The sequence below is a fragment of the Pituophis catenifer genome, unplaced genomic scaffold (assembly GCF_029215685.1).
Source record: "Pituophis catenifer annectens isolate HBS135680 unplaced genomic scaffold, rPitCat1.0.hap2 SCAF_3, whole genome shotgun sequence".
In the NCBI taxonomy this organism is placed as follows: domain Eukaryota; kingdom Metazoa; phylum Chordata; class Lepidosauria; order Squamata; family Colubridae; genus Pituophis; species Pituophis catenifer.
This window is the reverse complement of record NW_027256883.1, coordinates 25,936,234-25,961,697: the sequence shown is the minus strand read 5'-3', so window position 1 is coordinate 25,961,697 and position 25,464 is coordinate 25,936,234. Positions and strand designations below refer to the sequence as shown.

Below are 25,464 nucleotides of genomic sequence, written 5' to 3'. Positions count from 1 at the left end.
GCCTCACAAAACTATGGAAGATTATGTTACAATTTTTTAGGTTCTGAATACAGACAACTTCAGAATTAGCTTAATCTGGCACTGCAGACAGTACAATCGAAGTTGAGATGTACAGGAAAGCTACTGAGAAAATAGTTGAAAAGTCCATTCATAAAACTTTTATTCCACTTACATCAACTTAATACACATGTTCTTAACAGTTATGTTTAGATTGTTCATGAAAATTTTCAGGAGACATTAAACAAAGCTAGCCATCATCTCAAGTTATTTCCCTGTTAACTATTTTTACAGCACATGCATGTTAGGCAAAGTATCAAAAAAAATCACAAAAGCAAAACCCTAAAAAAGTTAAATACATGGGTTTGTTTTACTGCTGTGCTCGATATACAGTGTAATTATGGATATCAAGCATTTCATTTTTTACTGCATCTTTACTTGTACATTTGTTCTTAGGTTGCCTAAACCATTTAAATACAAATAAATTGTGTAGCAAAAATAATGAAAGCAACAGCAGGTAACTTTACAAGTAATGGAATGTGAACCGTTTCTGCCCTTCTCTAGAGAAAGTTCATTTGGTTAGCAAGCCACTTTAAGGAACATCTTTCAGCTTTAATCGAAGATGTATTCTTGGATTGTAGATTCCACAGATTCACATGATTGACATGTAATATCCATGGGACATTAATTTTTCTTTGCTGTGCGTTCCAACATTGAAGTACCCACATTCACTACACCTATGTGGTTGCAACCATCATCCCTTTTTTAAAACCACTGTGACAGACCAATATGCAAGCAGTTTTTCATCGCTCAACATAGGAAGTTGTTTAACATTGGCTTTTGTGGGAAGCCACAAAGTACCAAGAGTACTATGCCAAACATGTAAAACTTTTATAAAAATTCCACATCCCTATATTGGCCACCTTGGATGAAACAAAAGTTCCCCAAATGTTAACTGGCTCTATTCCCCTAATATTAAACATAAACCACATGGGAAATATAGAAATCCAAATAGAAGTAACATAAACCTGTCATAAATCGTAAACAAAAACTATTTGTGGGACAGCATGGATGACAAATGGTCTACTGTGTAAATTTTAGAATGAGGCAGACAAAAATTGGAAGGCTGGTTAATTCTCCCCTCCTTCTCCTGCTTCAGCTTCATCTCCTTGGGTATCTGATGTCCACAACTGTTTAAAAAAATGCAGACATGTGTTACTCTTTAATGTTTTAGTTGTATAAAGCATTCAGCAGGATTATCTCCTAGAAAGCTATGCTTTAAGAAAAAAGACCCTTTCAAGAGTTAAAACAACTAAGTACCGTATTTTCCGGCGTATAAGACGACTTTTTAACACATGAAAATCTTCTCAAAGTCGGGGGTCATCTTATACGCCGGGTGTCGTTCTCCTGTAACCAGGCAGACCAGCCCGAAAGGCTCTGACGAGCCTTAAATGGCTCTGGCGATCCAAGCTTTGCCTGCTAATCAGGCAACACAGCTGGGATCGCCAGAGTCATGTAAAAGGAAAAAAGTTTTCCCCCTCCAGCTTGTTTACCTTAGCTGCTAGTCGCAACGCTTGCCTTGCTTCGCTTGCCTGAATCTATTCCATCAGCAAGCAACTCCCTGCCTGCAATCAAGCAGGCAGGGAGTTGTGGACTTCAACTCCCAGAATTCCTCACCAGCAAAACAAAGCTGGCTGAGGAATTCTGGGAGTTGAAGTCTACAAGTCTTAAAGTTGCCAAGGTTGGAGACCTCTGTTCTATTGGGTAAGCTTTTTTCCCCTTTGGGAGCTTTAAAAAAAAATAGTTAATTGTTTTTTTTTTTAGTTGTTCTTTTTTAGACCTAGCCATTTAAAGTTTAGGAAGTTTTAAATTTAGTTTTCATATAAAAATAAAAATAAAATAAAATAATATTTGTGCAGCTTTCTGAGTTTTAGTGTGTTTCTGTAGTGTTTCACTCTAACTACACACACACACAAAATCTCACAAAGCTGTATGTGGAATTTTATGTGTGTAAAGTGTGAAAGTTGTTTTTTTGGGCTTTTTGTGGCTGTGTGAGGTTCCTGCTTGTTGCAGGGGCCATTTTGGGTCTAGCACAGCTGCTTTTACATTGTGGGTGAGCCAGTTGTGTTGTGTTGTGTGTGTGTAAAATGTGAAAGTTGTTTTTTTGGGCTTTTTGTGGCTGTGTGAGGTTCCTGCTTGTTGCAGGGGCCATTTTGGGTCTAGCACAGCTGCTTTTATATTGTGGGTGAGCCAGTTGATGTTTTTTAATTTTTATTTGATGTGCATTGGAAGAGGGGTAGTCTTATACGGCGAGTATAGCCCAAACCCTATATTTTAACAGGAAAAGTCGGGGGTCGTCTTATACGCCCAGTCATCTTATACGCTGGAAAATACGGTAACATAAATCCATGCCACACATTCTTTTTTACTAAATTAGACTTCAGTTTTTATTAACAATAGCTACTTGATAACTTAGCATTAAGATACTTATCCTTACTTGTATAAAGTATTTAAAATGTCCAAGTACTTACTGTCAAATTGTCTCTCAGTAACTGCATTATTAGTGTGCTGTCTTTGTATGACTCTTCACTTAACGTATCAAGTTCAGCAATGGCTTCATCAAAAGCCTATGGTTTAAAAAAAAAAAAGTACATTTGTATTTGCAAAACCTGTTTAAAAATATTAAATGCAATGTAATAGTTAGATTATCAACTCACAGTCTTCGCAAGGGAACAAGCTTTCTCCGGTGAGTTCAGGATCTCATAATAGAACACAGAGAAATTTAAAGCCAGTCCTAATCTGATAGGATGTGTTGGTTGCATCTCTTTTTTGCTGATTTCAAAAGCTTCTTGGTATGCTTGTTGTGACTGCTCCACTATCCCTAAAAGAAATGAGTAAACATCACACTAGCAACTTTATTTGGAGTTCAAAAGCACAAGTATAGATTAAATTTACCCATCACACACACATACAAGATAGTTTAGTTTCAGAAAGTGATTATTTTTAAAATATATTTACAGATATATGCAATTCCATGCAACTTTTTATATTGTTAAATTTATGTAATCTAGATAAAATTAATATACTTACATTTTCAGATTAAAATCTTAAAAAGGAGAATCTAAAAAATGTGACTTTCACAAGTTTGTTACTTTTATAGGTTTTTTGTATGTCAGAAAAAGCTACCAGTTACCCAACTATCCGAAAATACTGTCAAAAATAATAGTATTTAGACTAAAGAATACCAAGAAATTTGCTCCACCAATTTCTTGTTTATACTAAGGTGGTTTTTACCATCACGCAATATTATTTTTCAAGTGATACATTACATCTAAATATAGAAATCTTAGTTCCATTGTTCTAGGAAATATGGTAATTTTAAAATTAAATTTAATGTTAAAACAACATATAAAGAAAAAAAGTCCAAGTTTTAAAAAGGGTAAAACTGGTGGGCAAATAGATTTAATTATTGAATTTTACTTACTGGCCGTTTATGCTTTGGCACTCTTTTGAAATCTAAGGATAGGCACCTGGATGGAATACATCACATCATATATAGGCAGGGGCTAGAAGAGCCTTTTTTAATTGTAATATTTTGGGATCAAACAATTTTTGTTTTATATTTTATCCTGCCTCCCCCCCCAATATATAACTCAAGCCCATGAACATACCCAATAATCCTTCCTCCTCCTATTTTTCCCACAACAACAACACCACTGTGAGGAGCTGAGGAGAGTGATAAAAGAAGTGTTCTAATGCAGAAGAGGCAAATGCTAGAGAGGCTAATTATACTAATTTTAAAAAATGACCTTGTGGCACAACAAGTATGGAATGAATGATCTAGATCAGAACATCTATTTTTAAAACAATGACAGGCACAACTTACTTCAGCCTTCCTGAGCTTGATGCCCTTCAGACTGTTGGGTTACAATTCCCAGCCAACAAAAAAAATACAACAATAAAGGCCTTGTTCTAAATAGACAGCAAATGGTTAAGAACTGTATTTTAGGCTGGCAAATTCCGACAGTCAAACATATACAGCATGAAGCACATTTGGAGTGACTGTCTTACTAATATTCAGAATAAATGGTTTGCTAATCACAACAAGGAGCAACTATATTTTCATTTTATTATTGTTTCAAGTTGCATCCAAGGAAAAATTGCCTTGCATTTTATAACCTGAGAGCAGGGTAGAAGGCCTTTTCCTGAATAGATGATAAAGAGGCATTATGGACTTTAGGGCTTAAGTCATGTTTATACAGAAAAGAATAGCTGCTCATACAATCAGATCCTAAATATTTAAAATTGAAAAACAACCATTTGAATTGTGTTCATGGCACCATATGATTCCACTACAATACTGTACAGTACAGTACTGTTTACTGGCACATTTTGCACAAACTGAAATTTCATGACTCTCCAAATCTATTGTAATTGATTGCCCAGTTAACATTTGTTAACTCTCCATCTCCAGAAACAAAAGAAATTGGTAGGAAGAAATTCAAATGGTCTTAATTCTTTCCATGCTTCCTGTGCAACATGAGGAAATCATGTATAATACCACGAACCATGTTCACATTCTTTGTTACTCAGTACCCTGTGTGAGGAGTACGGTTCTACCTGTGCTATTAATCTGAATACTCAATGAATTGAGAACATCAAACCAGGTAGTTCTCAACTTACGACAATTGGGACTGGAATTTTGGTCACTGAGCAAAGCAGTCACTAAGCAAGACGCCACATGATTGCTTTGCTCCATACTCCAATCTCAATTCTCCCAGCTGTGGTTAAGTGGAAGGCGTGATAAAAGCTGCGAGTTGGAGGGCAGGCAGCTCCTCTCTGTGCACTGGAGAAACAAGGTGGTTATGGGTGAAGATCCCCACTTCATCTCTCCTGCCCAGCACACAACTTCCTCTCCCCTCCATGTGGAAGGGAACTCATGCAGTGGGCAGGAAAGACAAGTGGGGATCGCGGAGATATGAGCTTCATTTCTGCAGCCTGATGAAGATTCCCCCCTCCCCCCCATGCAGAGGGGAAATCCTTTGGCAAGCAATAGCGTGCAACCTTCCTTGCCAGGTTCCTCATTGACTTTCTGGGGAAACTGGCAGAAAAGGTTACAAATGACAATCACAGGACTGCAGGGCAATTGGCAACCTGTTATAAATGTGAACAGGTTGCCAAGCATTCAAATCATTATCACTTGACCACCGGGGGGGGGGGGGGAGGGAGGAGAGGGGGACGATGGGGGGGGGGGGAACCACAATATTTTATGATGTCTAGGAGTGCCTTATGGATCATCAAGCACTTTTTCCAAGCTGCCATAACTCTGAAAAGATTATTAAGTGATTGGTCGTAAGTCAAGTACTACCTGTATTATTTCAATACATTCACCATCAGCACTTGGATCCTTCTGGTAGATTTTCAACAGGAAAACCATTTTCCTGCCCATTATGCACGTGTGGAGTACAATATGGATATACAGGTAGTCCTTGACTTACAACAGTTCATGTAGTGACTGTTCAAAGTTACAGAAGCACTGAAAAAAGTGACTTATGACAATTTTTCACAATTACCACCTTTGAAGCATCCCCATAGTCATATGATCAAAATTCAGATGCTTGACAACTGGTTCATACTTATGACTGTTGCTGTGTCCCAAGGTCATTTGATCCCCCTTTTCAATCTTCTGATAAGCAGTCAATGGGGAAGCCAGATTCACTTAAAAACCAGGTTACCTTCAAATGTTTTCTTTGAAGACGTTTTGCTTCTCATTCTAGAACCTTCTTCAGTTCTTCAGAGCTGAAGAAGCTTTTTGGATGAGAAGCAAAACGTCTTCAAAGAAATACCGGAAAGTCCACAGTTGCCTCTTGAAAAAGCACCTTTGGGACAACCATGACCTGGATGACTGAGAATCTCCATAGACAACCAGGTTATTAACTCATCCACTCCAGTGATTCACTTAACAACTGTGGCAAGATAAGTCATAAAATTTTGGATTCAATTGTGGTCATAAATCAAAGACTACCTGTAATTGGGCTGGGTCTTTTCTAGGACATAGGAGCCGTCTGCTATACAGGTCCTAGCATTTTTGTAAACACAGCAGTTACTTCCTTTCTGGATAGCCACAGAAACATGAAGCATCAGAAATTCTGTTCAGTTCTATCAGAAATATTATTTTAAAATAAACATGCTTTGTTTCAAGGTGCACCCTTCCGGCCAGATAACAAACAAAAATTAAGTGTAGGTTACAGTGATTGGTTACTCTGGGACAACCTTTTTGATAGTGCCCTCAACATTCTAAATGTGATCACTGATCCAGAAGCATTAGAGACCTTTACTATCTATATGCAAATCTCACATAGAGCCCTCAGTACTGGTTAGATACCACTCTTACTTGGGCTTGCCTTCTTCTGATCTATAAGATCCTCCAGTCTCTGAAACCTACCTGGCTGTTATATTCATCACAGCAAGGTACCACAGTTGGAAACAGAATCGGTTACCTTGCCATTTATCATGTAGTTTCCAAAATCTCCAGTGATGCAATTCAGTAAAAGCTGATGATTTGGCCAATATTTGTACTAAGGAGACTTATTCATTCTACCAGTATTTAGGACACAACTGGAAAGTGATACAGCAGGGTCCAACAATCATTAGTTATTTTTGAATTTATATTGAATATATATTGAATTTTCAGATTCAATAATCTGAAAAAGAGATCTTACTAAAAACTTTGCTTTCTGAAAGCTGCATATCCCTGGGGAACAGATTTTGGTCTCTCCTCCCATAAGTTCTGAGGCAATTACCTCAGAAAGCTCTAATTGTCTATGTATTTATCAATAAAAACTACTCACTTGCAAAATTATTTGGTTCACTTTTTTAATAAAAGTTTTGGTAAACATAGACTAGATCAGGAACGTCAAACTCAAAGCCTGGGGGCCAGATCCAGTCCCCACAGGATGCTTAGATCTGGCCCATGGGGCTGCCCTGGAAACAGCAAAGGACAGGCCTCTGGCAGCAAAAATGGAGCTTGAGAGGGCCACACGCGGGTCTTCCCAAGCTCCGCTTTCGCTGGCAGAGAATTGCAGGCCATGGCAGCCGAAAACGGAGCTCAGGACCCATTTTCTCTGCCAGACACTTGGGCCGCCATGGGCGCCCCCGACATGAGTGATGTCGCTGGCCATGTCTACCTTGGCCATGCCCACTCTGGTCAAACACAACCTTGATGCGGCCATCAATGAAATTGATTTTGACACTCCTGCACTAGATGTACCCACACTGAAATCCAATCCAATCCAATCCTATGATCGAGCCTAAATAACTATGGCTGATCTTCAAAATTCCATTTATCTCAGTATCTCTGTGGTTACATGATCATCATCATAATAATAATCGGGGGGGGGGAGCAACTGGCTAACACTTATGACAGTTGCAGCATCATGCAGTCATATGACTGCCATTTACTGGTTTTTCACAAGCGAAGTTAATCAGGAAGCTGGCAGGGAGGGTCACAGACCACTCCCATCCATTTTGCTGCTGAGGAACCCAGCTATGGAGCATGAGACCCCTTGTTCACCCTCTCACATTTCACAGGAGCCACTCTCTGCTGGTCACACTTTTGCCATGGCAGCCACCCAACCATCGGCCTGCTTGAAAGCCGCTCAGGATTTGTAACTTTGTGCTGGCTACCCCACTGACTTTGCTTGTTGGAAGCTGGTAGGAAGTCACAGGCACAGGAGGTCCTTGCTTAACAGTGGCAATGGGACTGCCGGTATTGCTGTTGCTAAGTGATGCAGCCACATGATATTATGCTTTATGACTGCATTGCTTAGCCTTGGAAATTCTGGTTCCAATTATTATACTTAAGCAAGGACTATGACCATTCATTTAACAATGGCTTTGAAAAAAGTCACTTTTGACTTGTATTTACTTTGGTTTGTTGCATGACCAAGGTGGATGCTGCAATGAAGTGTAAAAAACGGCCATAAGTCACTTTTCTTCAGTGACGCTGTAACTTCAAACAGTGACTAAATGAATGGTTGTAAGTTGAGGACTACCTGAAAAGTTTTCTGATAGAAATAGGCCATCCATTAAATATCCCGAATCAATGTTTAAGGTTATGAAGAGACACATACACAGATGTATATGGTATTAGTAGATATATTACAGTAATACAACAATCAAACAAACTAGATTTAAATTTTGGTAATTATTTCTTGTGACAAGTATCAGATCTGCCTATAATTTCTCTCTCTCTTTTTGAGATAAGAGAGATACACATAGTTACATATACTCCATCATGTCTAATTGGCAGCACATAAAGTCAATAATAGTTTGCAGTGGCAAGAACAGGAAATAAAAGTTTTTATTGCCCAATATGAACAGAAGATGAAAACAGAAGCAGTACTTCATAGATTTGTGCCCAGCTTTCCCCAAAGATCCAGATTTTTTTTCTTTCTAAACAATTTTATTCACTCAGCTAGGACTTGCACCCCCATCCTTATGTCTACAGAATATAAGGGAGCAAGAATGTTATGAATCAACAATAATTTTCCAAGTATATGATACAGATAATCGTATTTCCAAATTCCACCTTAAGCTAGCAGCTACTTTTTAGCCTTTTGTTCAAAAAGATGAGCAAAAAGACACAAATCTTTGGGGAGGCTTTGCTTATGCATTTTGTATGTGTCAGCAATATGTAAAATGGAGAAATTCATTTCCCGAATGTTCCATTTTCTCCCTCAGAATGGGTCGATCCAAGCATATAGAAGCGATTCATAACATTTGTAGATGTATATCTTGCAACAGAAAGTAATTTATAGTATTTTGGACAATCTGACCCTGCAAGATAAAATTTAAATGCATGAACCATACCAGAATGCTTGGATTGGCCTGTTCTGCAGAAGAAATGGAACATCGGGGGGTGGGGAAGGGAAGGAGGGAATAATGTCCCAGAAACAAATAGCATAGTGTTTCTTAGGACTGTGCAACACTTTGTATTTGAAGGCAAAAAGGGTTAGCGTCCACTACTTAAACCAAAGATATTTTCTCTTGTAGGATAGCCATGTCATCCTGGAAAAAAGAATATTTTGTTTAAGGAATACCATGTAGTTAGTAAAAGTATGCCCCCAAACATTCTGAAACCTTTAAATCCAAATCATTGTATGTGATAATTAATTATCAGAATGAAGGTACCACCTTGTACCTGTACTTGATTTTAGCAAAAAGAATACCCTCAGTGGCTAAGCAAGACTATCAGAAACACCCTGGAGTAGATACTTTTTCAAAGTATCGATTCCCCAGATCTGAATGTCTGACATATCACTTTCCTTCACTTTCTAGAAATACTACTGAAGAGGTGGCTGTTTTATTTTCAATCCCCCCCCTTGAAGTTTCTCAGTACTAGTGCACTTTAGTTTCAGTTCTATTCGCAAAACAAATCCTTCTTTTCAACATTTTCTTCTACATTTAGCTTTAGATTTTAGATTTACCTTTAGCTGTCATTTAGAAGAAAAAATAGTCTTGGCAGTATGGTATATTTCTTCCAAATACCTTCCAACACCTACCAGTTCATCCCAATTTCAATAAGGTCCAAAAATTTTGCTTTCTCAAGTAATTGAAGAGAAAAGCAGAAAATAATTTTGTATCTATTTTAATTTCAATCTTTTCTCTGTTCACTATTCTATTTGCAACTGGCTGCCATCACAATGCCTCTGAACTGACTCAAGTTTTCTCTGGCTTCCATCTGACATCCCTCCCTTCCCCTTTCTGATCAGTTAGTTTTCATTCTTCTCTTATCTTGCTACCCCACCAATTCAAATGTTCTGGATTAGAAATCAGCCACATTTTCACACTGACAAAATTGTCCTGATCACATTTGATAGATCTTCTCAAGTTCTTAGTGAATGCATCTCAAGTCACAAGAAAGAAACAACCCAGATCTTTAGCTATTCCATCTTAAACTACATTCATGCCTGACATCTGAATTTCAGATATAATCAGCACCTGCCATAATTTTAATAAGATATTTGATAACCTTTAAAAAATTAAATGGTATCCATTTTCATCCAGGTGCCAATGTCCTGCTATTATATCACCTTATGAAATGTACTTGATTATCTACTTTAAAAAACACATACTAGAAAACAATATATATTTTTGTATATGTATAAACAATACAGTTAGACAACAATGAGAGATGACTATGAAGATGTTACCTAAATATATCACCTTGCAACAGTTAACTGTATACATCCATATTATCAACAAGAACATGTTTAAATCTGTATCCTTGAAGCAACTGGTACCCTCACTTACATGTGCTGGGAATTGTATTCCAATGTTTCCAGGAAACCAGTTTGGGATATATTATCATAATGCAACATTCCATTGCTGCAAAATTGCAAAATATATGTTGCCACTGCTGAAAACACTTAAAATATTTCCTTTACTGACTTAAAACAACAGCCTCACCGACAGTTATTATTCTACTAAATATGAATCTACAAAAATGCAATTCTAAATGTAACACACTGTACCTTTCTTGTCATCACCAGCAGCAACCTCAGCCAAGTAACGGTAGTAGTCCCCTTTCATTTTCAAATAGAAAACTTTGCTTTCTGCTTGGGAAGCATTAGGAATCAAAAACTTTTCCAACAGAGACTGCAATTAAGAAAAAAATAATAATCAGAAGGGTTTACATACAGGGAACTTTTAGTATATTATCAACTATTAAAATTGGCTAAACTCTTATAAAATATTTTTTATTAGTGCTACAGAAAATTTAACTACTGTACTAACATTAGAAATAAATTTAAAATGTCTAATCTTTTTTAAACTATCTGAATATGCACACTGATATTTAGCATATGTGGCCCCAAATAATATAGAATCAAACTCATTTGGTTCATTTGCTTTTGAAATTTACAGAAAGTAAATAGTTACTAGAATATTCAATAGCTGTCAGGCCTGGAAGTCATCTTTTGCATTGGACCTTCAGGCCTGCCACATTTAGTGCTGTGGGAAACTGGGTGAGGGGATTGTATGGTGCTGGGGAGATATATAGCTATAACAACATTCCTTTCTCTGGGAGTCAAGGACATCCTGCCCTGCAAATGGAGGGGTGTGACTGGGTGGCATCTCCAGCTGGGACAGTGCATTGATTGGGCCATGTGATGGACATGTGAGTGCTGGGCAGGGATTTGGGTTTTCATTTGGGAGGGGAAAACCTGGAAGATTTCAGATTCAGGTTTTCCCAGATGTGCCAATATGACATCTCTAATAAAATGGAACTTTGAGGAACTTCGAGCCTCGGTGTCTTCTTTTGTTGGGGGTGTTACTTGGAACCCTGACATTAACCCAAATCTGACAATAGTTCTCTGTGTGTAGCATCTCACTGTTCTAATAAGGCATAATGTTTAATATAAAATGACTGACTGACTGATGTTTATACAAAGCATTTAAGTACACAACATTTAAATTTATACAAAGCATTTAAGTGTTGCTAGTCTTTTAATACATAAAGATATTGTTAATTTCAATTACTTACTATTTTCCATATTTAGATGGATTTTCGTAACTTTTAAAACACCCCAATAACCTAATTAGTACTCTTACTTCAGAAACTTTATATGCAACATTCATTCAGAGATTTCAGGATAGCTTACAATATGAATATTGTAAAATAAAAACAACTTAGAAAAAATGCATCAAGTTGTATGCACACATGCACACATGTTTGGATATCTCATTCTGTTTCCAACCTTGAGTAACTTATGAAAAACTGAGATTAAAAAAAGCAAATACATAAGCAAATAAACAAACAACCCAATTACTGATTCCATTAGTAAAAGAAACTATCTGAAAATGAACCTGTTCAGCTTTTATAATAATGGCTTCAACCTAAGGTTAATGCTCAATTCAACTAGAAAAGCAGATCTCTGGCTGCTAAACCTACAATTTGGTCTGCCTATATGACCAAATCATTTAACCATTACCCCATATACAGATAAGATTCTAACAGAAAAACAGGTCCCACGTGACCACTGTAAGGTTACATATCAATAAATTAAGATCAAAAAATTCAATAGTAACGAATATATTGTTGAAAAATCTCCCAACAACAGTTATTACAACTCCATGTCATAATAATAGACCAACTATTTATTTACTTCTGCCTTATTTTTACAAATAAATCAAGGTTGTGATCATATCCAACACAATTTCCTATTTTTCCCACAAGAACAACTTAGTGAGGTGGGATGGGCTGAAAAAGAGAGAGTGACTGGCCAGATCACCCAGCTGGCTCTCATGGCTAAAGTGAGACTTAAACTCACGGTCTCTCACTTTGTAGCTTGGTGCCTTAACTATTAGACCAAACTGGATCAAATCAACATATACCAAACTATATAGGTTTTGCCTTAAACAATAATAAACAAGCTACTATGTATTCCTCCAGATGTTTAGCATTAAAACAGAAGAAATTTTACACTAATTCTGGTCAGCAGTAAAGTAACAAATTAAAAAAAAAACATGTTTCAATACCAATGACAGAATAACATCATACTGTACTTCCCAAAGACTATCACTGAACTACAGATTGCAAAAATTATGTATAACTAAATATAATTTTAATTGATATACTGGATGTCCACTGAAATTGGGAAGTTACTCTTAGTAGCTGTTGCAAAAGGTTCCAAACCGTTTGGAGGGTATACTCACAAAAATATTGCAACAGAAGGAGCCTCAGTAAATGTTCTGCCCAAATTGTGCTAGCAAAATAGAAAAATGATACAATGACCAACAAATAGGAAAAGGTCAATCTGCATTCCAATACAAAAAAAGAGAGACTTAATAGTATGTGAACTATTGCACAATGAACTTAATATTACATGCTAGCCAAATAATGCTTAGGATCATCCACTTCAGATTAGAGTCCAGAGTGGAAAAAGAGATGCCAGATGTTCAAACTGGCTTTAGAAAAAGCCAAGGAACACATTATTGCTGATGTATACTGGATAATTTAGAAAGGCAAATTTAAAAAAATGGTATTGTATTGTCATTTTTCGCTTTATTGATTATAGAAAGGTATTTGATTCTGTGAACCATGTTAAGCTGCAGAACGTGTTCAAAAAAATGGGAACCCCAGAATATCCTATTGTTCTCTTCTGAAACCTAGCCAGAACATGAAGAAATAGGATGACTCCTGGTTGTCAAAGGAGTAAGGCAAAGCTCATAGTCTCCCTTATTTATTTAATCTACCTGCTGAATATATATTAAGGGAAGGTAGATTGGAAGAAGTTGAATGTGTTTTTAAACTGGAGGAAGAAACTTCAATAGCCTGCACTATACAGATGATACTATTCTTGATAGCTGAAAATGCAAAGGATCACAAATTCTAGTAAGAAAAGTCAAGTAGTGCAGTTAAAAACATGGGGCTGAAATTAAATATAAAGACCAAATAATAACATTAGGTACATCAAGCCTCAGAATTGGCAATAAAGATACTGAAGTGGTGGATAGCTTCTGCCTTTCAGGATCAACCATAAACACTAAAACAAAACAAAACAAATAAACAAACAAGAAATACACCGGAGTAGCACTTCATAGAGCCGTGATGGCGAACCTGTGGCACGCGGAGCCATATTAGTGGGCACGCCAGCTCAGCTCTGGGGCACATGCGTGCGCCGGCCAACTGATTTTCGGGCCTTCTGGGCCCACCAGAAGTAGGGAAACAGGCTGTTTCCTGCCTCTGGAGGGCCTGGGGGGTGGGGTGGGGTGGGGTAGGCCTGTTTTTCTTTCTTACCTGGCTCCAGATCCTCTCTGTGTATCTGGGAACGGCGAAAACAGCCTTTCCCACTCCCTTGGAGGCTGAAAGGGCCCATTTCCCCACTCCCAGTGGGACAGGAAGTGACGTTTTTTTCCTGTCCCCAGCCTCCAGAGACTCCTAGAGAGGCTCCTACAGACTCCTAGAGAGGTTCTGGAGGCTGGGGACAGCAAAAAATGTCACTTCCTGACCCACTGGGAGTTGGGAAATGGGCCCTTTCAGCCTCCGTAGGGCCTCCAAGGGAGTGGGAAAGGCTGTTTTCGCCGTTCCCAGATACACAGAGAGGATTTGGAATCAGGTAAGAAAGAAAAACGGGCCTACCAGGCCATCATGTGCCAGGAGCGGGGGGGGGGGGTTTGCACACACATGCGCGTGGGCACGCGCGTGCCCCTCCCCCGCCCCCCTCTCCTGGCACGTGATGGCAAAAAGGTTAGCCATCACTGTCACTGTGCAAGCAAAGGTATACTTTCTGACATTTTGTGGAAGCAGAAACTGGACTTTGAATAAACAGATTAGGAAGAATACTGATGTTTATGAGCTTTGGTATTGGAAGACTTCTGAAAATACCATGAACAGCCAAGAAAATAAGCAAATGGATCATTGAACAAATCAATCCAGAGTTCTCACTCAAGCCACAAATGACTAGGCTCAAATTTCCCTACTTTGGACAAAGTATGTGAAGACCTAGCTCTCTGGAAAAGACTCTAATGCTGGGAAAGGAGAAAGGAAAGAAAAGAAAAGTTGACTAGGAGCAAGGTAGATACACTTAGCTACTCTTGAAAGACCAGGATAGGAACAGATTGTTATGGGGTAAACAGAATCAACAATAAGCTGGTGGCACATGATCAACAGTTACTTTCAAAAGTGTAACAGAAATTGAACTCCACATGAGTTCATTTTGGCACCTTATTTCAAAATAATAAGTGGGAAAAAAGCAAACAGACCTTTATACAGAAAATAAAAGTTCTGGAGGCTGCAAATTTAAAGATAAATGACCAGAAATTTCATACAAAGAATAAGACTGGTGAAGAATAGCTGTTGCTTTCTATTCATCTTCTGTATATAAATGAAGACACTGGCAGTGACACTAACCTCAATAGGCTAGCAATTTTTTAAAAAATAGTCCAATAATATTTAAGAAAATAATGTTATTTAAGAAGTTAACTGACCAACATTTCTTAGAGGAGAGAATAATTTGAAGGCAACCTCACATTTTTTTAATAAAGACTGAATATAATAGATTTTATTAATTCTATTAATAAATTTAAGCTTAAACTTTATTACATATTATCTGACCCCAGCAGAGAAAAAGTGTTATTCAGCAGCTTGACAAGCAGTCAGTTCTGTATCAGTTTTATAAAACCAAGCACGTGTAAAAGAAGTGTTATTAGAATCTGGTCTATGTATCTGAAAGAAAAGGAGCAGCTAGCATGGATACTGACAGAGCTAAGCTGATAAATTCAGCTTTCTTCTGGACACCAAGATATGTTGCCTGCATCTGTAAAAGCAACTCTATGTACTTTCCAACTGCAGAATCAAAACCCTTGAAATTGTAATGAACATTGATCAACTCATACATAAATGTATCTGCACTAATTATTAGCAAACAGCACTTCTTGCAGTTTGATGCCACTGTAAAACAAAAAATGCCTCTGTTGCCCAACATTCTCTATCTAATCATAAGAAAAATCTAGGAAAAATTATGTCTGGCAGCAAAATTATCAAATAATATGTGACTGATACGAGAAAAAGCAGGTAATGGCATTGCAGCTGTGTGCTCATCTAATTCTTCCACTGCCCATAATCTTCCCGTTACCACTTATTTTTCACCAAGCCTCCTGTCTGTTTTTATGGGAAAACATGTACTTGGAACCTAGCTATGGCAAAACTGCCAAGGAATAAATCCAAGTGATAAATAACATTTTATCCCTAATCTCTCTTCCATGTGCATATTTGAAATCTCTTTTGCCACCAAATGTTCATTTGTTCACTATGGCACATTCACATAAATTTGGATGAGATGCTTATGGTACTAAGCCACTTTCTTACAAATAATATGAAATATAGGGAGAGGATGTTATTCACAATTGCAAATAAGCCATGAAATTTGTGACTAGTTCAAGAATCTTCTCTCTACCATTCTGTTTGATGCTGATACTTTTTAATGCCAACAATGGTATTTTTAATATATTATACTATATTTTCATACAATGAAGAATTTCTTCCCTATTACTGTATACTTATTAATATGCTCTTCTCTCAATAATTTTATGTTTCAATACCTTTCCCAAATGTTGGCACACAGTATATTAGTTTACAAATCAACTATTATATGGTCACTATAGATACATAGATAAATCATGAAATGGCACATCATCATCAGCCAATACATTGGTTGTCCTGCCCAACCCATGTCTAAATTCCTGGCCTATTGAAAATTCTTGAACAATTAAGAATATATTCTCAATGATAGAATACCATTTATTACTTTTAGCTCTTTACAGTATATAGTGTTATGGCTAGTATAAGCTTGATGTATTCACCAAACCCCAAAATGCAACAACTCTGGCTGAAATGCTTGCTGTCACCACAGGTTTTTCTTTCCTGAAATCTCATTATTTTCTCAAAAACCAATCTGAGTCACAGAAGGCAGAGATGCATAACACTTCAGAATCACATGTAACTAGAAATACATTTTCTATAGTTACAATATTGATATTGTTTCTTATTTATATAAATCAAAAACAAAAAGCACAAGTAGCATAAATTAGATAATTCAGTTTTTAAATACAATTATATCAAATGGGGGCGCGGTAGCTCAGTGGCTAAGATCTGAGCTTTTCGATTGAAAGGTTGGCAGTTCAGCGGTTCAAATCCCTAATGCCACGTAACGGCGTGATCTCCCGTTACTTGTCCCAGCTTCTGCCAATCTAGCAGTTCGAAAGCACGTAAAAAATGCAAGTAGAAAAATAGGGACCATCTTTGGTGGGAAGGTAACAGCGTTCCGTGCGCCTTTGGCGTTTAGTCATGCCGGCCACATGACCACGGAGTCGTCTTCGGACAGCGCTGGCTCTTTGGGTTTGAAATGGAGATGAGCACCGCCCCCTAGAGTCAGGAACAATTAGCACATATGTGCAAGGGGAACCTTTACCTTTATATCAAATAACTTATTAAATGTGTGATATATTTATATTATGCAACATGAAATATATTTTACATAGTTTGACTTTAGAGATTTTATTCAGAACTGAGTTCCTAGTCCTACCACTACTAAACTGACCCATTATATAATTATATTGTAAATTTAGTCCCGTCCCGTCCTGTCCCGTCTCTCCCCCCCCCACCGCTCAGACAAATAAATTGTAGATGGCGAACTTTGTTCCAATAAATTAACCTTCTATTTAAGATTCTTTGCTGGCTTATTATGATGAAGAAAGAAACCAATTTTTAGTATTCAGTTTATCTTATGCAGATGCTGATAATGAGCATTAAAATCAACTGGGATTTCAGTAATTATACTACTGATGAATTGCACTATTAATGTTCTACTTCCCTTTTGATGAAATATTTCACTTGTCCCAAGGAAATGTGGCTCACTAAGAGCAATGCAGCCATAAGTAAGAGTGAACAGTCCCCCTATACTCTTTCTAAATACAATTGTAAACTTTATATTACTTAGATGAATTCTTCAGTTTTATTCCACTGGAATAATCTGGAGGTCTTACACCTAATCAATTAGCATTACTGATTTCTGACAGAAAATTAGAGAAGAAAGAGTATGTTAACTTTAGTGAAAAACTTGGAAATCTTAAGGGTTCTGAAATGTGTCCATTCTGACAAATTCATTTGTTTTAAAAGTGTGACATCTTGCAACTTCCTAAACCTTAGCACTATTGATTTCCAACTCAATGAAACTGGAATGAGGGACGAATCTCCATATGCATTTGCAGGTTATTGAGGTTTCTAGAATTCTGAAATGTTTTCTTCACAAAACCAGTTCTTGAAGTCAAAGTGTATCCCCAATCCTGCTAATAATATACTTTTAAGGCTGTGTTTTACCTTTGGGAAGAAATTCATTCCAGTGTAAGGATGCAGTTTTTTTATGATGGTAAAGTTAGCCTTACAGTATATCTCAACTGCCACCCTGATTTGCTGAATTTATTACTGATTAAGAGTATTATTGTCTTGGTCATACCAATGCTTCTCCATTGATAACTACATGAAAAACGTATTTATGAATTAGCAACTCCTATACAGTGATTCCACTGGAGTATTTCTTCCACCTTTCATTTATTTGCACTTACTAAAAATGAAATTACCACTACATGTAATAAAAATCTGTGGCAGAAACATCCTTTCTCTTTATCAGTTAAGAATTTTTCATCTGGAATTCACTTCAAACAAACCATGATTCAATATTATATGGATGTTGTAATGCAGACTTGTCAATCTTTGGTGACATTATAAATAGTATGCAGAAATTATAGTTTAATAAAATAGATTGAAAAACTTAATTAGTTGATTAGTGACAATTACTTTAGTTGATACTGACAACTTCACAAGTTTATTTGCAAAATTTTAGAATTTTTTCTCTCTGTATAAAGAAAAGAAAGTAACCAATTGTAGTGTGAACAGAGATGGTCCATACAATTTATCTTTTTGTTTATCTTTTTGTTTAGTTGTTATCTGATATAGTTTAATGAGAAGAGCTATGCTGTCATCTTGAAATCTAGATCTAAATGTTTGGAAAAAGTGTAAATGAAGCCATTTCAATGAAATTGCCTAATAATTCCAGGTTTAAAAACAAGGTACCTCAAAATTTCAATATACACACACGCACACGCACACACAGAGTAATTCTCAATGATTCTGAAAGGTTTACAAGATATAAAATGGACTTTCTATTCATCTGCTAAAATATTAAAAATGCTTTTATTTAAACATTTCCAAAATCCAATCAGTAACTATTAGCATTAACCACAAATGGACAAAATTATAGCTGTTTTTATAATTTTCAGATGTCTTTCATCAAGCAAAATTAAAAACTCCATGTTGTAAGAAAGAAAGGGGGAAGAGGAAAAGAAAATATAAAAGATTGACAATATTCAAGCAAAGAATTGAGTAATCAGTGCTTTAGAAGAAGTCTTATTTTCTATTTAACAGATACAGGTTTTAGAAAAGTAAGTTTTTCTCAGAAACTTTTCTATACTATATTTATCATTGATTGTGCTGCCAGGATGATGGAAATTGAAGTCAAAGCACCTAGAAGGCTTCAGACTAATCCCTGGTTTCCATTCCCAGCCATTCCCAAAACCAAATATGACAAGTGGAATTAAATATATTCAATCAACTCAAAACCTTTCACAGTATTGTTTAGCATTTTATAAAAGTATGACCAGAAATCCACATTTGCTCTGAAATCACAAATATGTGACTTAAATCAATTTTAAGATCAATTACTGGTATATCACTGACAAGAGGGACAAATCATTCAGTCTTAATTATTCTTCTCTGTGCCAAGAAATAAATATTACAGTTATGTTGGAACTGTATCAACTATTGATTGGGAGCTAATGCACTTAGCTATACTTTTGCCTAAACTTAGCCAGGGCAAAATTTGTGGTCACCAGGAAAGTGGTTTTAACCTTCCTTTCAGCACAGACCTATGTATTTTACTTGAAGTAAAAGGCTTCCAGATGGGCAAAATGGTAGTAAGACAAAGTCAGAAAAAGACAAATTGAGTTACAAATAATTGAGCAAGATTCAATGTCAATGTTGTTTTGAGATGTCTACAAATAGTTTGTGCTACATCCCTGACGGGTACTATACAGTATTTTCTAACACTAAAACCCCCCACATCCCTCTCTTGTTATGACCCTGTAATCCCTTAATTTGAAGCAGAATTGGGGCGAATGGAATTTTCCAACACTATAATATTAAAATTCAGCAATAAATCTCATGCTGTTTAGGACTGGAATAGGGATATTAACTCTTCATTAGGTTGAGGATAACCTCTATTCCTGAGACCATGAAGTGGTGGCTGGGGCTCTTCATCACAACATTAGCAAGCATCAAATATGGATTGCTAAACTCCATAATTCCATGCCAGTTGTAATTGTGAGAACTGACATAATTATGTGCAGCACTACAGCCTGTGAGATAAAAGGGGAATCTAAAATTATGTTCAATTCATGCATTAATGATTTTAATCTCCCTGGTTTGCATGAGTTAGGCTCCATGTCATTCTCCCAGAGTGATCCCATTGAAAAGAATCTCCATATAAAATAAGGGATAAACCAAGTATTTCCCCCAAATATTTCTATTCACGTTTGCATATGTGATTTAAAAAAAATTATAGTTTACAACCTGGGACACAAAGAGGACAAAATATAGTACAGAGAAGGCAATTCTTTAAATTCAACTACAGCTCATATGCCAGGATAAAGTCCTCACTTTTGAGAAAGTAAAAGTTTCTACTTTAATGCTAGAAGAATGGGAATTTTTTCCCACCTTTCAATCGCAAAAGGGATGTTCAAGTGGAAAAGGGAAGCAACTACTCATCCTTAAGGAAGCAAAATATTAATTATCTTCAACACTCCTTTTAACAAATAAAAAATGAATAATCTTGACTGGAGAGACTTTTTTTTACTAAAAACCTAGAAGCTACATCCACTTCAGGTAAAAAGAATGCAGAACAAGGACTGGAATTTATGTATGTATGTATGTATGTATGTATGTATGTATGTATGTATGTATATACATATAAAAGATCTTGGTGATAAGTGGTAGAATGGGCAACAGATGGGAAAGAAAAGGTCTGAATCTGTCCTCATATATTCCCCGTGTGCTGTATTTTTCTCCCCCCCAAGCACCCAAAAATGAATAAATGCTATACTGCCAATCTAAAAGAAATGAAAACTTTCTTTTCAACCTCTTGATATAATAATTCTACTTAAATAGTACCTATTCTTATAACAATAAAAATGCCCCAATTACACATACATAAAAATTGTTGCTCCTAGGAATAAATAATCACTGAAAGACCCTAAACATGTATTAATCATATCAATTCTCTTCTGGATCATATCCTTTATAAAATGAGATTATAGAAAGCTATAGAGCCAGTAAATTTATTACTTATCTGATGAGCTACTTTCTAGGTTTAATGAAGTTCTACAAAAAAAGAATTTTTGACTTAGCTTACACGAATTCAAATTATCCATATAAGCAGTTTCCCTCCCTAATTTATAACTAGAAATTCATAAGGTTTGCCATCAGTTGAAGTGTTGTAATAATCTGGGTGAACCAGCTGATGACATTTGATGAAAACTGAGAATAGAGCTTTATATTATATTGGAAATTTAAATATTGAGGTTTTTATAAACTAACAAATACAACATCATCTGCAAAGCTTTAAAAGCTGTTCTGCATTAAGTAGTGTTTTTAAAAAGGAAAATATATTTTTGCTATAGCTAAATAAAATTCACTTGGAGATTAACTGGCTAAAATGCTATTTCATACAAATTCTATCACATGTGATTATCACTCTTATTTCCTCAAGGCTTTTATATGGAGAAAAACTAAGGTAAATGAATGACCTTCAAATTAATATGCTTAAAATATGGCTTTTGGACATACCTAAACAATATATTAAGAATACATTTTAATTATGCTAATATGATTGATTCAATGCATTAAAGGAAAGTTCTTACAGAACTATATCAAATGTTAAATATTTTACTTTTTTCATGTTAACACAAAATAAATTGCTAGTTTATCAAAAAATAAAACTTAAAAAAAGCACATTAGGTATTGCTAGTTTTTCTTAATTCATACAATCACATTTAAGATCCAATGGTGCAAGTTATAGAAAACTTGCTTGGATCTTACAATCTAAAGTAGATAGTTGCTGCTTTCTCTTTCCCCTCTTTAAAAGTGCTCTATAGGGGTGAGTCATTGCTAACATTACATCATCTTATTTAGGGAGGGGCCTGATTTCTGTAGTGAAAATTACAACTTCTCATACAAAGCATATATCCTCTAGGTTACACAGATAATAAATAAGATAGCTTATAAAAGTAGATTGAAATATTTTTCCAAAGTACTAACTGATCAAACATTTTCCATTTACCTTTAGTGAATTGTAAATTATTTGAACACTGACATTGTCAGCAAGACTTAACATGTTACTGCACTATCTAAATAACATGCTAAATTTCCAGGTATAAGATTTAAGAAAAAGGAAAATTATTCTACTGTCTGATTTTTTACAGATTTATATACTACAATAGATTTATAAGATTAAAAAAACACATTAAAACATGTTGGAGTCTGCCTAAACAAGAGTTTATCCAGTCTTAAATGTTAAGGAAAAAATTAAAATGAATTCTTACCAACACATCATTACAGATGTCCCTTAGTTCAGTCTCAATTTTCTCTCTGTATTCTCGAGCCATTTGCTGCTTTTTCTCGGCACCTTCTGTCTTTTGTTCAATACTTGAGACAACTCTCCAAGATGACCTTCTTGCTCCTACAACATTTTTGTAAGCGACAGAGAGAAGATTCCTCTCCTCATTGGATAATTCTGCTCCTTGCTCAGTCACAGACTTCATGCAGGCTGCCATATCATCATATCTCTCAGCCTGCTCGGCCAGTTTGGCCTTCTGCACCAGCTCGTTTTTATCCATGCTGATTTCTCTACAGAATGAAAAATAACAAAATATTATCAAATATCTACCAAACAAAAGCATTTGGCATTGAGTTTGTCTCTTAGCAAGGGCATGGACAGATTGTTTAGGCTCCAATCTTGTAAAACACATGTAACTGAATTTGATTAATCCAAAGAGAGTATAAGATTGCAAACCGAATTCCTACAATTTTGTCAAAATAGGAAGAAAATATATTTGTTTTCTATTCAGTAAAAATATAGAAATAATTTGGATCTCTGCAGTTTTATAAGATCTTCAAACAAGGAATGCAAAGCATTCCCTTGAAAAGCTTCAACCTTCTATCCCTAGATGATCCTGACTCTTTATTTCAAGCAGCTTTGCTATTTTGAGACATCCATTTTGGAAGTTTGCAATGTTAGGAATTTCATTGGACAAAGTCAATTCTTTTTCAAATGAAACTCAAGTTACAGACAGTATCAGCTTCTTTACACTCTTACCACCTCATACACCATTAAGAAAATTCTGATTATTTATCCTTAAATTTAAAAGCATTAAATGTAACTACTATATAGCTAAATCAAACAGATTCCAAACTATATGTTAAGATTATAATACAAAAGTATTACACTGGACAAAACTCGGGTCTATTTAAATATCCTAGGATGAAGATGGAAGTGCTACAACCTTTGACCTACACTAACAGTGCTGCTCAGGTTCGAAAAAACGTGTGATTTTGTAATCTATGGCAATCTTAGTATTTCAAAGAATCATTGTAACGTCTGTATTTTCTGACCTACCATAAAATGTAATGCCAGAGAATTCTAAAACGGGGAAATATTTATTTTAAATTCAAGGGGCTCGGAGCCTCACACGGCAGCTCACTTGGTAGGGAAGATCGCGTACTTCTGCTTTTTTAAGTGAAAGGGAACAAGTTGTGTGTGTGAGGTGGGGAGGGGGAGAAAACGGAGCAATTCCCTGTAGCGGAGACGCCGCGAACCGACTGTATAAAATGGTGCTGCTCGTGTGGCCACGGGTAGGTTGCTGCATTGGCACACGGCTCGGAAGGAGACCGAACGGCGAAACTAAGCGCACCAAAAAAAAAAAAAAAAAAAAACCCACAAAAAAACCGGAATCCGACCGAGATGTGGGCGAGGAGGAAGAGGACAAGATAAGCCAGGCCAGACTTCGGTCGCTCGCTCGCTCCTCCCTGCGCCGCAACCGCCCGCCCGCCCGCCCGGCTCTCAAGACGTGAAGCGCCTTGTCTGGGCTCTTTGTCATGGCGGATTCGTGTCAGAGCCCAGCCCACTTCTGTGCACGTTAATTCCCCCTCACCTCCGCCCCGCGCCGGGAGGGAGATGCAGCATCTCCGCCCCTGCAAACCGAAGAAAAGGGGAAGCCCAGGCGGCGCCTAACAGCGGGAGGACGAGGAGACACGCCCGCCCACCTGCCCGCCTGCCTTCCTGCCCCGCTCCTTCTCTGCCCTGCGGCGCCATCCCGCCCCAAGGGGGCCTCTGGTACCGCCGCGATCAGCCGCTCCAGCCCACCACCTTCCTCTGGCGCTCCTTCTCCCCCGCCCGGAGAAGAGGAGGAGGAGGAGGCGGCTGCTCCTTTCACGGCGGCCCCGCGGATCTTTTTATGCGGCGACGGATAAAGCCGCGGATCGCACCGGTTGGATGCGCCTCTTCCCCGCGGGAGGCCACACCCTAGAAGCCACCCTGCAGTCACTCCGGGCCGGGAAGCAGAAGGCCCCCCGCCTCCCGAGGGGAGAGATGCGGGGAGGAATAGAGAAGCCACCCGACTCCCCAACATGGCGCCCTCACAGGGCACTCCTCGTTTTACGCCTTCCGCCGCCCTCATGGAGAAGGTTGCTCGGCAGTCCCCCCCACTCCTCCTCCCCCTGGCACGGGGTGAAAAAAAGGGGAGCCGGGCGGGCGAGGGGACGGGGGCCGCAGCTCCTTCCCAACGCCGACCCCCCCGCCCGCTCCAACGCGATAGTCACCCCAGCGCTCCGGATGCGTGGAGAAAGGGGCACCGCCCCACGGCTTCACCTGCCACCGCCTAGCTCCGGGCAGAGGGGCTCCCTCCCAAAGCCGCGCTACTTCCTCCCGCTCCCCACAAGGGGAGGCGCGGGAGGGCTGCCCAGGCAGGTGGGGCCGGCCGCACCTGTGCGAGGGCTGAAGGAGAGGAGGCTCTCGCCGCCGCCAGAGAATGAATGGCTCTTTCCCCAGCAGGCCGCTCGGGCGAGTCAGCCCGGCGGAGGGCCGGGAGCCGCCGCCCTTCTGCCCCAGGAAGAATGGGGCCGGCGAGCCACCGCCTTGCCCTCGTCTTCCCCTTTCCTCCCTTGCGGTCTCCTGTGCCCACTCGGCGGCTCCCGCTGCTGCCCCACCTACGGTTTCCGCAGCAAGAAAAAGGAGGGAGACCACAAGGCAAAGACGCCAAAAGAGCGTCCTGTATAGGCCGTTACCTGCGAGGTTGAGGGGTACCGGAGTCTCTAGGCGGGTGGACCGGCGCCGACTGTGCCTATATCGGAGCTCGCTCCGCTGCAGCCTCGCTCTCGCTCTCTCAGCGCCACACACAGGGTCTCCGCCAATCACCGCGTCGCAACGCACGGGCAACACAGAGCCATGACGTCAAACGACACCATGGCAACCGCGCGCGGGCACGCGCCTGCGCCTACACTTTCCATCTCTCCTCCGACCCACCCCGCGGTTTTTCTCTCCCTTCGCTTCTCGTCCCTCCTGCCAATGCCATGACTGCTCTAATCTAACCGCCGCCGGCGCGCGCTCGTTCGCGCGGCGTATCGGCCACGCCTTAACCCTGCTGTTACGCTGTCCCGACCACGGGGGACGCGCGTACGCGCGCTCCAGATTCCAACCCCCCCCCCACTCCCTCCCTCCCTCCCAGTCTACCGCAGAGCGTGTTCGCACGCGCATGCGAGAGGGCCGCGCCTCTTCCCGGCGCAGCCGGCAGGTCAGC

General features: G+C 38.6%; 1 protein-coding gene across 1 annotated transcript; it reads right to left on the bottom strand.

The window, feature by feature from the left end:
• Positions 1–143: 143 nt before the first annotated feature.
• YWHAZ (tyrosine 3-monooxygenase/tryptophan 5-monooxygenase activation protein zeta) lies at positions 144–25,069 on the bottom strand. Its single transcript, XM_070940411.1, has 6 exons — positions 24,953–25,069; positions 22,213–22,516; positions 10,533–10,656; positions 2,715–2,878; positions 2,529–2,624; positions 144–1,187 (listed from the first exon to the last, which is right to left on the bottom strand). Exons 2-6 carry the CDS (start codon positions 22,504–22,506, stop codon positions 1,128–1,130), a joined length of 738 nt encoding a protein of 245 aa, XP_070796512.1. The 5' UTR covers positions 22,507–22,516; positions 24,953–25,069; the 3' UTR covers positions 144–1,127.
• Positions 25,070–25,464: the final 395 nt, after the last annotated feature.

Excerpts from the sequence above, each read along its gene's own strand:
- YWHAZ (XM_070940411.1), bottom strand. The coding sequence starts at position 22,506 with ATGGATAAAAACGAGCTGGTGCAGAAGGCCAAACTGGCCGAGCAGGCT. Across the intron at positions 10,657-22,212 it reads ACATCTGTAATGATGTGTTG|TCTCTGTTGGAAAAGTTTTT; the intron begins GTAAGAATTCAT and ends TCTTAATTGCAG. Across the intron at positions 1,188-2,528 it reads TACTGAGAGACAATTTGACA|TTGTGGACATCAGATACCCA; the intron begins GTAAGTACTTGG and ends TTTTTTAAACAG.